The 15966-nt window shown below is 39.0% G+C and overlaps 1 protein-coding gene across 4 annotated transcripts in view; it reads right to left on the bottom strand.

The window, feature by feature from the left end:
• The window catches only part of PPP2R5E (protein phosphatase 2 regulatory subunit B'epsilon), a 73326-nt gene extending 57360 nt beyond the window's left edge, over window positions 1-15966 (bottom strand). For 3 of the 4 annotated variants that reach the window (XM_030451573.1, XM_030451571.1, XM_030451574.1), the window contains exons 1-2: window positions 15317-15966; window positions 12216-12379 (exon numbers count right to left, since the gene is read on the bottom strand). In XM_030451573.1, the coding sequence (XP_030307433.1) occupies window positions 12216-12372 (157 nt within the window). In that variant the 5' untranslated portion in view covers window positions 12373-12379; window positions 15317-15966. The remainder of the gene's footprint in view (window positions 1-12215; window positions 12380-15316) is intronic. The other variant, XM_030451572.1, reaches the window with a different exon arrangement.

The raw sequence follows: 15966 nt of genomic DNA, 5'->3' as shown, positions 1-15966 counted from the left end.
TATTTCCCTTGCATCCAGCTGACTCCTCTCAAAACACTCATGGGTGGGCACTCTATTCAACTATCTTTGCTGCAGCTCTGGATATAAGTCCAGTTGCTCAAGAAATTAAAAACTACATGGGCAAAAATATTATCAAGTACTGAATGCTTTATCTAAAAGGAACAACTGTATTGTTGTGCCACAATGATATGTTTGAAATACAGGGGGTCTCAATCCAGGCATGTAATACTCATCCAAACCCAAATAAACATGAGAATACATTCATTTCCAAACTATTTGCTTTTTATTGACCATGAAGGTTTGGCACATTTCACCACAAGTGAAATAACTTTGAAGATATTTGCCTGAATTTTTGTTGTAGTGCAATGCCTGTTCCTGCAAGGATCAACTGTGCAAAACAAGGGGAGACCAACAATGCACTCATGTCAAAGGAGGTCACCTCAGAATCTATTCTGAAGTGCATGCCAACCCTTCACCATGCAAAATCCTTGATTAAGGAAGTTTCTCCAACAGCAATCATTGCTCCTTACCAAGAAGGAAATAAGTACTTACAGACCATTCAAAGACTGCTTCTAGCCACTTACTTCTGTTTCTTAGATACTGTGGCATTCACTAGGAGAAAATCCTGAGAACTTAAGAAAAATAATTTTACACTGCTACTATAAATTAGAAACTCTTACATTCTCTTGCATTCTTTCTGAAACAGCTCAGAAGCATACAAAGAAATTCCAAAAATTATTTTGGTTTCATGGCTATTATTTTCTTTTTTGTACAGGGCTGCTTTGAGATAGGGATGTGCCCCTCAAGTGTCTTAGTTGGAAATAACTGTTCCAGTTGAGATTTAGAGACCTGAACCAACCTTAAACTTGGCCCTTCTTGCCCAAGAAGCAAGGTGATCCAAAGGCTGTTTTTTTGAACTTGATTGTGCACAGTCTGGATGTAGGAGTTTGGGGACAAGAGGACACTGAAAGAACAGACATTTCTCCTGCCTTTGGAATTTCCCACTTTCAGAAGGAAACAAAATATTGAGAACACTGATCCTGTCATTGTCTTTTTCTTCAAAGACTGCATAATATTTATTTGCTGTATGAGGCATTTTTCCCCCTCAAATTTAGGAAGAAAAATTTCACTCAATGGCCTGAAATTTCACAGTTTATGGAAGAATGGGGTAAACATAACCTCAAGCATTCTGTTTCTCTCTTGTTTGCCAGGACTCTTTTTGAATGATCACAATGAACAGTTAAAGTTGCTCATGAAAGAGTGGTATGTGTTGTTAAGATTGACTTCATTTCCCTTTCTGCTTCTGTTTTTGTTGTTCATAAGAAGAAGAAAGCATTAGCTTGAAAAATACTTGTAAGTGCAGGACAGTGTCAAAGGTTTCTTCCCAATCAAGTATTTTTCAATGAGAAGATCACAGTCATAGAATCACAGAATCATAGAATTGGCTGGGTTGGAAGGGACCACAGAGATCATCGAGTCCAACCCTTGAACCACCGTTGCAGTTCCCAGCCCATGGCACTGAGTGCCACATCCAGTCTCTTTTTAAATATCTCCAGGGACGGAGAATCCACTACTTCCCTGGGCAGCCCATTCCAATGCCTGAAAATGAAGTGTCTAGAATTTTTCCAGGAGCCTTTTCACTGCTTACCTTGAGCCTAATCCACAGTACTGATCCCAGATGCTCATTTCTCTAATATAAAAGGGACTCACTGCAGCTTTTTACTCATGCTAACAAGACATAATCTGGCAGCTCAGGTGATATTCTAAAGCTTTATACAGCAATGGATATTTTTCTGAGTTTATGGTACCCAAAATATAAGCTAACAGCAACTTTGATTATGCTGTCTCTTTCTTAAAGTGCATCTAAAAGGCCCAGCATCCCAGCCCTCCCCCACATACCTAATGGTTCTTCTCCCTTACCTTTGCCATCCAGCATACCCTGAGACAACTGCACTGCTTTTCCAATAGCCAAGACCAGGTGCCAGGACTTTAGCCACTATCTCCATCCCTGAAGACAGTTCTGGAGCTACTCTTCTTGGGACTAATAACCACATCTCTCTGCCATACTTTCTAATCCTAAAAAAAGAAACTAGAGGGGCTTTTAATCTTGAGTAAGATACCTGTTAAGGTCTAGGCTTTGCCAAAAGCAGATACAGATCTCTACTAAGATCCTCTCTATAAGAGGCAAATCACAGTAGTGGCTATTTTCTCTCTCCCTTTGCCTTGCCTTTTCATCCTTTTCACACTTTTAAAAGATGAGAAGAAATTTCAGCCATTGCAGTTTCTTCGCACTGGTGGTAAGGGAGGTTCTGTTTCTTCTAATAATAAGCAGGAGGGGAAAAAAGAAAATAAAGTCAAGGGAGTGAATGGAGAAGAAAGCACAAGAAAACTTACTGCAAGATAACAGAAAGGCAAGACTGTCAGGATGGAGCTGGCATGCTCCTCATAGGGTGGATCTCCATCCTGACAGGTCTAGTCTTGTCTCCAGAAGTGCAGACAAACAACCTCTGTAATTTAAGAACCTCTGTAGCTTAAGAAGATGAACAGACTACTTTTAACTTTATAAATATATCTAATTTTAGTATATTGAGATTTTCAATAACCTCTGCAACCCACTTCACCTGGAGTGCTTGTTTTCAGGTGCACGAGTGATTTTTATCACCCTCTTGTGGAAAAATAAGTGAATTGTATCCATCAGGAGTTGAACTAAAAAGTAGGAGTAAGGAAGACAGTGATGAAGAACAAGCAAAGAAGTATGGACTGTGTGGAATACAGGGAAATGAAGGAGACCTGTGATGACTAGTAACACAGTACCACCTCAGCTTCAAAAAGCTATCCCAAAACTGTTATTTGAAAACATTAAAGATAACCAGCTGCCAAGTTTACTCTCCCGTGGTAACACTGCTTTCAACAAGTAAGTTATGTTTTCTACAGTGTTTCAAACACTGTCTCAGCTGTAATCACCATCTTTTGCACCTTTGTTTCTAAATACAAGGGAAAAAAATGTTTAATTCTGGACGTAAAATCTGGAATCAACCTTTCCTCAGTTTCTGATTTTTTTCCCCAATATCGATATGTAGAATGAGAAATTTAATTTCCAGCAGTCTCCCTCTACAATTTAATCCATATGGCAACATATTAAATCTTGAAAGCAACAAGCAAGTTTACTGCCACCTTTTTTAAAACTTGAAAATCCAACATGCACACACAAGAAAGAAGCCAAGTCACAATAATATTGAATATAACTCATTACATGCAAAGAGGCACAGAAATCCCAAACAAAAGGCCAGCTTAGATCAGGGAGATATTGCAAGCACGGTGAAAAAAAAATCTCCCACAATGTTATCACTAAAACTTTCTGAGAATCTTCCAGGAATCCCACAGAAAACTACAGAGCACAACCAACTACAGTTACTTCTTCTTCGTGACACTAACCATTTTCTCTAATGTTCCTCTAAAAAGAGTTAGAAACCCACTAAGAACAACAATTCTAATGACAGATCTTCTTACCCTTATGATAAAAAAATACCTCCCCACCCATTACACAGACAACATTTATACCTTGTCACTATTCACTGTGAAAAGTATGAAATGGGTAACCAACCAAAATCCAACAGTAAACTACTTCTCCAGACAACATACAATTTCAGCTTAACCTTACTCTTTGTGAAGGTATCCAGTTCTGCTGAGTAAAAATTACTGTATCCGTGTAGTCTAAACCATTTTCTTCAACTGTGGAGTCAAGTCCTAAAATTCATACTTTTACCAGTAGGTACACAGTCATTTACTTTTATGCATCATCCCTGAGATACCACTGCTGATTTACTTTAGCTTCTGCTAAATGTCCACCAAGCAAGGAGGGCTAAATCTGCAATTGATGTTGTGCAGCAGAAACATCTTTTAAAACTCATAGAAGTCTTTTAAAAAACCCTAAGTATGCATCAGCTTTTCAAATCATAATAGCAAACTGCTTGCTGCCACCTCTCTTTTAACTTGGTCAGTTATAAGTCCAACATGAAGTTACTTGTACAAGCTCCTCAGATGTTCCAAATGAGCCAGTAACATGTCCAGTGTTCAACAGACCTTAAAGCAATCTCTTTCCTATGTCTTCTAGGGAGCTATCCAGAAAGGATCCCTCTCTTTCTCACCTTCTGACAATTTAACCAGGTATATCAACCATGTCCTTTCTTTAGCCCAGATTCTTGAAGATGCAAGGAAAAGGGCCATGAACTTTATATGCAAGGAAAATCTACCATAGTTAAGAACCTGTTATAGAGATTGGAAGGAAAAAAAAACTGTAAAAACTAATAAAGAGCATAAATGCATAATAATGATTTATTATAGAAAAATTATTCATGAACACATCACACCATGATAAATTGTATTAGAATAAAATTATTGTATCACATACAGCTTAATATAACAAAGCTAGTAGCAGTCATACTGTGGCTTAAAAGTAAACGTTCTACAAGATACTGAAAATTTATATATTCTTAGAGTTATTGAAAATAACAATGTATTTTTCAAAATTACACACAGATCACTACTGATTAAAAAAGCCTACTGGTGAAAAAGCTGCCATTATTGTAAATCATTATTACTCCTGATCAAAACTGCAGCTCTTCTTCAAGACTTCGCTCATAACAGACCATTTTTTCAATCAAGTGCAATAAAAGTATTATGCACTAAGTGCATAAAAGTATTTTACACTGGCTCTTTGAAAAGCTGCTTTATCATTTAAGAATGCTTGATAACAATCCTAACACTGTTGCTGCAGCAATTATTTCTTTTTTAAAAAAAGCAGGAAACTACATATACAGAAGCTATGTAGAAGTTCATCACATTTCAGTTCTGCTGAATTAACTGTTTGAGAGGACACAGGATCAAATACATCACTAAAATTATGAAGGCTGGGGTTGGGGGATTTTTTTGCGGGTTTTTTTTTTTTATTGGTTGGGTTTTGGGGTTTGTTTGTTTTTTGAAAGGAGGAAGGGGAGAAGTAAAATGTTTTGAACAACCTGGTTTATGTTGTGTCCCAACAGATGCTTGTTTCAGCACAAACAAGAGGCAATGCACCATGGTGTGTGCTTGGGAACTTCTGAAGGAAGCTCTGCCACCAGAAAAAAAATCCCTCACACAACTGCACCTGCAATGGACTGACACAACCAGCAAGGTTCCAAACTTTCTATATCCTTATAAAAGAAGACTAGTATTTTTCTAAGATTTTCCTTAACTTTTTAGGAAGTAATGGGCACCCATTTGCTGATATTTGTGAATTAGACAGTTACCATTACACAGACCCACCAATAATCCAAAAATGCCCAACTTTACCAGAACTCATTGAACTCAGAGAGTCCTCTTTGTCACTTCTAAGGATTTTTGCCTGATTGAGTGAAAGAAACAGTATGAATGAAAAAGCTGTAGGTGAAAGGAAGTTACCCTGAATCTAAAAATAGGTTTTCTGTCCTCCTCCCACTCCCCAGAAAGCATAAATGAAAGTGCTCTTTTCTCAGGCAGGCAGTAGCTTACAACAGATGAATGCCAAGGGACTGAGTCCTTACTACAAAGCTTTACCAATGCACAGCAGCAGTTCCCCATTTTAAGTATTGCATTTTAAAAGCATAACAGAAAATCAAATAAGCTCAAAACCTGAACTTTATATATGGCATTAAATACAACTTATTTATATACACAGATAAATACTATAAACATTTAATATACACAAACACAGTCTTTATAAACACACACATAATTCCTGAGATAGGGAAAATGGACCTTTCACAAGAGTAAAGCTCCATATTGTAATCCATTATAAAGGCAGCACTATACTTCAACAATCATGTATACTGTACAGAAATAATTGCATGGCTAAACCATAAGTTATATTTTTTAAATGTACTTTGGGAAAGGAATATAAAGGAGGTGCTTATTACAGAAACAGGAGGTTCTATTATAGACCCATAGGGTGATACTTGGACACAAAAAAGAAAATTCTAATATTATTAGAGAATACCTAGCTTTGGGCAACATATTACAGAGACATACTTCACAAATACAGACTGAAAACTGAAGTTTCTGATTATGGTAGAGTCTAAATGTAACTGCAGAAAATTATCAAGATGTTAGACTCAATCTTATGAAGGATACAGAAATATTTTACACGGTGATTACAAATTACTTCACTGTAAAGAAAAATACAAGAAAAAAGAAAAGGAGAGGTGGGAATGATCATTGCTTAGCACATCCAGAAGACAGACTGAGAAGTTCAGTAAGTAAAAAATTTACACTAAGAGTTCAGGTTTAGAACAAAACAAAAAACCCCAACAAACAAAAAAAAACACTACCACTGTGGCTATAGGAAAATCACCAGACCCAAAGAGACTTAGAAATAAAGACATCTGAGCAGAAACATTAGAAGATCAGGGCTAAGCTGACAGAATTTCTCACCAAGTGCATATCACTAATAGACTGTTAAGAAGATATTATTTTATTGTGATCGTAACTTCAAGTCAGCCCAATTCTTACAAACATTAACTCTACAAAATTACATTCCAAATGCAGGAGACAATAACAATTAGAGAGAATTTAAAAAACAATGTAATGAGTAGATGGCCCTTTCCAAACACCATCAACCATTTGTTAGAAAGAACCAGAAACCTTTACAATTATCAGAGATTTACTCTACAACCACCACATGCTGAAAGAAATTAAAAAGAAAGTTAAGTCTACACTCAAAACAGAAATTCCTAGAGGACAAGAAAAAGTGAGGAATTGTGTATGATGAGAACCTCACACATCTTAAAAAAAATAAATAATACAACACATCTTAAGAAAAAATAATACATAGGCTTTGTCCTTCCTTGTCCCTCTTGGGATTGTGGCTCTGTTTCCAAATCTGACACAGAGATGACCCATTACATCCAGATTTATTTCAGCCAAAATAGGCACAATATTCCTAAAAGTAGTCCCAGAACTGAAGTCTAATTCACCATTGATGATGGTGAACAGCACAAAGCAAGTTTGAGCACTGCTTTCATGCAATGAATTTAGAGTTCTGGCATCAAATTCCATTTATGAAAATAAAGCAAAATTTTATTTTGAAAAGTCATAACCAGTAAAATCCTAAACTACTGTTTATAAAGTAGGAGAAAGTAACTATCTTAGGTATGTTGTTAACAGTTTATTGATATCTGTAAAGCATTCTAAATTTCACAAATGGAGAACAACACAGAAAAGACAAGAAGCCAACAGAGAATAGGAGTTGTATCTTTCTTCTTCTACAACTCAAATCATCACTATTTCCCATACTTCTAGTTTGAAAAAAGCCAGGCTTGTTATGATAAAGGAAATTTGTTTAAAAATATGTATTTGTAAAAGGAGATGCACACCTTGCAGTTCTCACTTAGCCAAAAGTCTTTTGGAGTTGTCAGAAAATTTTACTATTCAGAAACTTCAGCATCTGACCTGTAGATAGGATTCACTAGAAAAACTTATAATGAAATCTAAACTGTAGGGAAATAATATATTATCAAAAGCAAACAGCAAGTATAAAGAGATTTTCCCTTTCTGACTTTGCAATGCTCTTTTGTTGCCACTACAGCAATTTTTTAATGCCATGGAAACAGTATGATAAATTATCAGAAGCTCAACAAATTCTTTAATATTGAGGTAGCAAGCAATAGGTATTGTTGACAGAGAACAACTGGTTTAAGTGCCTATTTTAATGAAGAAAAATTATCTCCAAATAAAAACCATACTTTGAGATGTTTTCAGCAAAAATACACAATAGTTTTAGAAAACCACACTAATCATATTAGATCATTGGAAAATGTGGCAGGGTGATAGGGAAAAGCATGCACACCTTGAAATCACAAAAATGGGGTAGGTTCATTTAAAATTTAACAGTCTTACTTTTGGATGGTTTGCTTTACCTACCATGCATTTTTAATGAGGCCAAGGGGGATGGGAAGAATGGTGAGAATTACATGCAAGCTTTCTGTCCAATTTTTCAAGATGTTAAACATGTATTCATAAAGCCTGTGATCTTTTCAGTCATCTATATGTATGTCTTAATCCTCTGGACAATCCCTACCACACAGATACTGGCAGAAAACTTCCTCTTCCCTTTTTACAGGTAAAAATTGCTTTGTTTTCATATGTCCAGTACTACAATCTACTTTTTTTCCAATCAAATGCTTTCTAACATTGCATTCCTACCACTCAACATCTAGAGAATTCCAAGTACAAACAGTACATACACAAAATGAAAGTAAAATAACCCTCCAAATAATGATACACCTATCCAAGGCACACACTATCTTCTCTTCTGCTACAAGCATGACTTGAAACATGTCACAAACTTGGTTAACAAACTCAGGCTGAGCTTGAGTAAAGCACAGAGGTGGAAGTATTTATGCCCAGAAAAGGTTCTGCCACCAACCAGTTATCTAGGACACCTGCCAGCCTTCACCATACCAATAGCCTCTTTGAGTGTAAAGTCAAAATGAAAAGCCACAACCTGCTGCAGGATACACCAGACAGGAGCATGCTAACTTTTAAAAATAGATATAAAACTGAAACATATACAGGAATACATGTATTGAAAAAGCAGGACAAATGTATCACAACTCCCATATTCGCTTCTCCCATTCATCTACACATGAAACAAAGGAGAAAAGGCTGGGCTTAGAAGTGTTACATTGCATGTTAGTGAAGAAGGTAACTCCAACCTAGATTTAGCGAAAGGTCAATAAATAAAAATACAATTATCAGAAAAGTTAAGTTTTTACTCTAGGCAAACAGGGCAGGTGTATGGCTTGTGGCTTTTGAAAGCCTAAACTCAGCATAACAGAGCCTCAGAAGATACATCTTACTTTCTAACTACATTAAATATTTGTTTACAGAACGATATGACACACACTTCTGTTACTTAAAACATATATATATATGTGAATTTAATTATTTTAAAATAAATTAAAAACCACAACACTAACAGGTTAGTTTCTCTATACCTTTTTTTTCTGGAACAAGCAATACTGAAATTTACAAGTTTTATTGTATTTCCCAGATTGCAGGTTATCCTTCAGACTTCTACACAGCACCAAAACATATTGTTTCCTCTGTTTTTCCTTCCTGAACCATTTTTATTACCAAAAGAACAACAACAATCTGATTTATCTATCTGTTTGTGCAATACAGACATGCATGTTCACAGAAAGCATCAGACTACATTAAAACACTACCAAAACAAGCCATTTCACTACATATGATTCTGCCCCTAGGGAAAGGAATGAGAGCAGATAAGATGTGACAGATGTGTAGTCGTGTCACTTAATACAGTACTGGAAGGTGCTCAAACCATTATGGTGACAGGCACAGTACAAAAACTTTAAAAGAATGGACTAAGCATTTATCTAGCTTTCTGAATACATTATTCTTGTAATCAAAGAAGACACTAAGTCCATAAAAGTGCTTTTGAGAGAAGGCAGCCTGCAAATGTCAATATGCAATATAGCTATAAAAAAAGAAGGGAGCACACCATGTATGTTGAAGTCAGCAAAGCCCCTTCCATCACAAATATGAAATATGTCTAAGTTGAATTTGATGGCTGTCCTCTCAAAATTTCCTGTACTCAGATATTTCTGAAAGGTCTAATTAAACTTGAAATATACCCAAAACAAGTTTATTTCAACTTACAACTGTAGATCTCCAGACTGATTTCATTTTTCTGAGGCATAAAAAAACCTACTTTGCTGAAATCTCTGTTTTGGTTTGAAAGACCCAAACAATAAGGATAAAATTGTAAATCATATGATTAACCAGATTGAAGTAATAGGATTCATCACTTGTTTGAAGAGAAGTGTAAACCTAAGAGTTCAAAAGGTTAGGACTTTTAGGCAACTACCCAAGAAAAGTATGAAAAATGCAGGAAGAAACTGTTTCCTCCTTTCTTTCAAGTTTAGTAATCCTGAATGTTACAAATATTAATGTAGGTCAAGAATATTTCCAAACAGTACCACGGGTCCCCTTCAGCAGGGACCAATACCATGCTCTTTCAGAGGTGGTTGGGCCCAAATCCTGCAAATTAATCTGCACAGGTCTCTCCCTGTGCCACTGGGAATCCGCATTAAGTCAAAGAGGGAAAACTAACTCAAAGGATCAAATCCTTAATTTGAAGCTGGACCACTAACTCATTATGACACTAATCATAAATGTCTCACCAACACTCTGCTCCCCATCTGTTTGTTTTATCTTATTATAGTTTTATATCTCAATCCACAGGCCTAGCTATAGCAGTCAAATTAAGTACCTGCATATGCCTGTGTTCCTGCAAGACCAGGTCCTCAGACAAAGGCAACATTTATTCCTTAACATTTACTTTATTCCTTAAGTGGGACTATACAATAAAATGAAATAACTGCAACATTGATTTCTTCATTTATACAAATACAGATCTCTATGTTTTCCTGTAATGTAGCCATTCAAGCCAAAGGACAAACTCCAATCACCTTCTGAAGTTTACTTCAAAAGAAATGTCCTGTATTTCAAAAACAACCTGCAAAACTACAAAACTGGACTTGAAATACATTTTAAAGGAGCTTTTGTTCTCTATCATCCTGTCACAAAAAAAACAAAACAACCCCCAAAAAAACAACAAACACCCCCCAAAAAAAAAACCAACAAAAAAACCAAAACAACCCAAGAAAAATCCATAAAACAATACTCATTGCAGACTACAAAGTCCAAACTATAGGCACTGGCAGACCCCAAATTGAGAAAGGCTGAAAGAGAGGAGGAGCACTCTGGCAGAGAGCATCACTCCAGACCCCTGGGTATTCTGCTCTCCCCTATGCTTCCAAGTCAGCCCTGGCCAGGCACAGTGCAGAGCTGAAGGGCTAAATGGACCTTTCTTTTGAGCCAATGTGGCCATTTGTGAATTCTTACAGCTATCCCACAGAAAGAAGGCCCAAATATTTTATTAACAACTCCTCTAAGGCTAATCCCAGAACCACAGTTTAAATAAGAAGACTTGAGGTGTGCAATTATTTTTTTTGCAGTTTCTCTATTCTTCTGAAGAAGCAGATTCCAGAACTAAAGTGCAACTACACAGTTACTGCATATTTCAATACTCTCATTAAGAAATTTATCAAAGAGGTAAAGGAAGGAATGTTGGATATATACTTGGCCACAAAGTAAAAATGGACAGACATAGTATTACTTCTATTAATCTTGCTATTTTCCAGAATTATCAGCACCAACCACGTTTATTTTTACTACTTGTAACCCAAAATTTAAAAACTGGAATGCCAACAGAAATCACAAAACTAAATAAAGCATTTAAGAATTCAGTGTAAAAGAAACACTCCTGGAAGGAGTGAGGGAACTCCCCCTTCCTCACCAGACAAGACACAATTCTGAGAGGTGCATTTGACCTCTGGATTTGTATTGAAATTCAGTGACAACTGGGATTTGGGGGAAGCATTTGAGACATCAAGAAAACACTGGCATCTATTCAAGAGTTGTACACTGGATCACAATTTTATTTCCCACATTAGAGTTTAAATCTACCAGTAAAAACTCAATAGGAGCTGGAATATGCATGTTCTCAAACAGCAGTGTTTTGCCTAAGACCTGATTGACATCTTACCTCTTGAGAAGCTGCAGCTCATGGGACCTCTCAGTTTCAAAACCCAGCTGAAGTTAGGAGCTGGGAGTTACCCAGACACAAATCCTAATAAAAGGCATCCCATCTCCCCACTTATGCCTTGTTGTTGGGCATTCAAAAGATGCCTGTGGGCTGCATTTGGCACCACTGTCCCAGTTTGTAGACACAAAACCAGTTTCCCTCTGCTCACAAGCCAATTTACTTTCACCAAAATTATTTTTTCATTTAAATCAACTGTTAAGGATTTACAAACTAAAATACTCACACGTAGCCTGAGTGCCTTGAAAATTCAAGTCATGCTACGGGTTAACGTTAACATTTCAAACTTTCAAAAGTATTGCAAACAATTACCACACCCTCAAGCCACAGATAAAATATTTTGTAGTGCTTAACTGCATGTAATTTCTGACACAAAACGTTTCTCACTGCTGGCAAATTTTCCCTCCAATTACTAGCAAAAGTTGAGTTTAGAACCCAGCTGCAGAGTAAAAATAATTAAAATAAAATTCATAAATTTAATAAAAATATTAAAAATAATTCTTAAGCTTACCTTTTAGCAGAGGCAGGGGAGTTAACTCGATAGGCTTGCCCTGAGACCTAAACTGGGAGGAGCTTTGTGACCTCTTCTGTCTCGCTTTTCTGACGGACTTCCGAGAAAATCCGTCTACTTTATCCACTGATGGAGGAGTAGTTGGTGCTGAGGACATATCCCTACTGAAGGAAAGAAAAAAAGTTACAAGCATATTCAAAGGGGATGAAATGGGTAAAGATTAACCCAAATTTCCCAAAAATCTTCCACTTTTTGCACCACTCTCCTGCTAACAACTCGCCCAGATAGGCTGTTAAGAGCTAACCCACCAGTGTATATAGAAATTGCATGGCATAAATTTAAAAGAACTGTGTGATAATTCTCATCAACCACTTTTTTTAAAAGAACTGTGTGATAATTCTCATCAACCACTTTTTTTAAAAGAACTGTGTGATAATTCTCATCAACCACTTTTTTTTAACCATGTCTCCCATTTGCCAAAAATCCTGCAATAGGAAAAATTCAGCCCTAATGCTGACAACATTACTCCAACAGAACTTCATGCATCTGTGAACTCCACATAGGGTTGTGGCTTTAAACTGTATGTTCTTTGGGATGAAGGAATTTCCATTCATTCTGCAAGGCAGAATGCATGCTAAAGAATGGGTATACAAAAAGGTACAAATGTGGTTTTTTAGACTTAAAGTAATCGATATGGATAGGACCAAAAAATAGAAGAAAAATTAAGTTTATTTGCCACATCTACATACCAGACTTCCTATAAATGTAAAAAACTACAGCAAAAAAAGTATTGCTATGCTTCACAATTTCACTAATAAATTTTACACATTAATTCTTTCTTTCCCATTTCAGGAATACTCAGTTATTTTCTTTTGAGTTTCTTTACACATAGTTATTCCATGTTCTGGCATTTGAATACTACAGTGTGGTAGCCATAACTGTTTTAAGGGCATAAGCCAGACAAGGTTTGCAGGGACAGGCAGAGAGCCAAGAAATGTTTCTGCAAGCAAAAGTTTTTTTCCCAACTCTATCAGCTGGTCTAAGAAATAAGCATTGCCCCTTCCAATAAAACTTGCCTTTGTAGTACTCCTGTTGCTCATCCCATTCTATTAAGAAATGCCAAAAGGAAACATTTGAACAGGTAATTAATCCATCCAGCTACTATATTTACCAGTCTTGTCCTGTCTCTTAAGAAGTCTCATCACTTCTTGGTGAAATACATGAGTAATACTTCAGGGAAAGGAGATAGGAGGAATTCAGGCCTACACAGTTCAAGTTGCTCTGTACACAGTTAACTTCCACCAACCTGTGCACCTCTATTAAAACCAACAGATCTGCATTAAAAACATAACCATTAATGACAGCAGCTCTGCTGATTTGGGTAAGGGTTGACACTCCTGCAAAGTTAAGCATCGGGCATAAGCACTTGCAGGATCAGGGTCTTAGAACATGTCCTTGGAAAGCATTACTCATCCTCAATGTCTGTTGACTTCAATTACCAAAGTGACTCGTATGCTAAAAGAAGTTGATTCCACAATATAGAGAACACTTTGGGGTACTTATTTTATTAAAATATGTGGTTGCTCATATGCTTCATAAATTATTAAATCAATTGAAACAGATATTATTCAGACTTATCTTTTGTAAGAGAAGCTTTATAAAGTATGATTTATTCTAACGGTGTAAACCAGTCCCAAAAGGTAAGAATTATTTAATGCAAAACTACATACACACGCACTAAATTGATCAAAAATGGAAGTATAAAGTCCACAGCTTCTTCAAGGAAGCATATGTAGCAAGCTGAACTGTGCAGCTGGCATTACAATAATGGAAAAATCTTTTTCCATCTTTTTCATTTCTCCTCAGGTATTCTTTCAGTACCAACTTATGATTTCTAATTATAATACACTATCAGCAACACGAACCTGTGCCTTAAACTGGGTTGTTTATCATCGGAGGGGAAAGAAATGCATCACCAGGGCATTCAGGCCCCAGCCAAGATTAATAAATAAAAAAGTCAGATAAACTGAAATAGAATGGCCAGTACTTAAGCAACCCATTTCTAAGGTTTCAACAGTCCACCAAAAAACCCATACAAACACGAACTTACCTGTTACATAAACTAAATTCTGGAAATATAGGCAAAAATATATTCTTAAAACCTCAACTGGTTTGCCTTATGTCATCTCATAAGGAAGATTCACCTCCCCATCACGTGCCCTATCAAAGTGTAACCATTTCTGCAGAAACGTTTACATACTCTCTCAAAATTACATTACCGAATAATGAAAATAATAATAATAATGGAGAGGGGCTAAAGTAGATCACTTGAACTGCAGGATCATTGTGTCAGCAAGAACCTTTACTGACACTTCTCCGCTGTAAATTTAGTAACAGCTTTCCTAACCTGCTTTATAAATTATTAAAATCTAATTCTAATTCAACAAGACCACATCCAACCTAACAACCTTACAGTAAACACTGATCTTTTTTTCATCCCTCCGAATGAACATTGGCTCCTCTGCATGCACTATCACAGTGAACCACACCGTTCCGACGAGTGAGGAGAGGGGTGGGGGGGGGGGAGCAAAAACCCGAGATTATTTATTGTGTGCGAGAGGCAACCCCAACCACTGCTTCTCGTTTCTTTCAGCCGGGGATCTTATTTTATTCTCTAAATATTTTTGGTAAATACGAAGCCACGCACATCAGATCTGCTGGTGCCTGGAGGAAGGAGGGGAAGGAGGGGAAGGAGGGGGGGGGAGGGCGGGTGTAATCCACGGCGAAGCGAGTGGACGTGAAAATACCGACGGATCTCACCGGGGAAGGGAGCCAGAGGCTTGCTCGGCGCTCGGGGAAGCAGAGGTGTAATTAGCTGCCTCCCGCCTGCTGCTATCGGCTGTCATTTCCAGAAGGCAGCCGCGGAGCACCGCAGCTGGAACATGTCCTCCCCGCAGCCCCCCGCGCCTCCTCACCGCCGCCCGGCTAAACCAACCCCCCCTCCCCTCCCCTCCTCACGCCTCGGCCCGCCCGCGCCTCCTCCCCGCACCGCCGCCGCCTCGCCGCTCCCCCGCGGGCCGGCGCGGAGGGGATGGAGTTACCTTGACCCTCCTGGTAGTGAAGCCGGAGACGGGAGGGAAGCGGCGGCGGCCTGAGCCGGGCTTGGCGGAACGCGGCCGATGCCTGGCGGCGGCGGCCCGAGGGTGGTACGCGCCGGGCTCGGTCCTGCCGCGGCGGCGGCGGCGCAGGAGCCTGTAGGCCTCGGCGGCGTTGGCGGCCTCCCCAGCGCAGGGCGGCGTTGGCGGCGGGTTCAGGAGCGGGCGGCTGCTCGGGCTCCGCTCAGTCCCATGCACTCGGCGCGGCCCCCTGCCTGCGATGGCTGCTGCCTCACTCACATTCCCGGCGGAGCCCTGCGGAGGGGCCCTGAGGAGGCGGGGGGGGGAAAAACAGGGGGGGGCGCGGGGGGAGCCGAGTGCGGGCCGAGCCGAGGGGGAGCGGCGGGCGCGGTGCGGGCGGCCGGGAGAAGGGGGGGGGACAGGCCGGGAGGGCTGCGCGGCGATGCTGCGACGGGAGGGAAGGCCTCTTCCGCCGGCGTCTGGCTCAGGTGAGAGAGGGGGTCCCGGTGGGCGTCGGGGTCGCGCTCCGGCTCGCTCCTATTGTCACTCTCAGCGGGCTCCGGCCATGGCACTCACTCACACACACACACTCACTCACAACCGAGCCTGCTGCCACCGCCCCCCCCCGGCCCGCG

This window comes from Calypte anna, chromosome 5A (genome assembly GCF_003957555.1).
Source record: "Calypte anna isolate BGI_N300 chromosome 5A, bCalAnn1_v1.p, whole genome shotgun sequence".
NCBI lineage: Eukaryota > Metazoa > Chordata > Aves > Apodiformes > Trochilidae > Calypte > Calypte anna.
The sequence above is the reverse complement of the archived record's forward strand: the minus strand, read 5'-3'. Positions and strand labels throughout refer to the sequence as shown.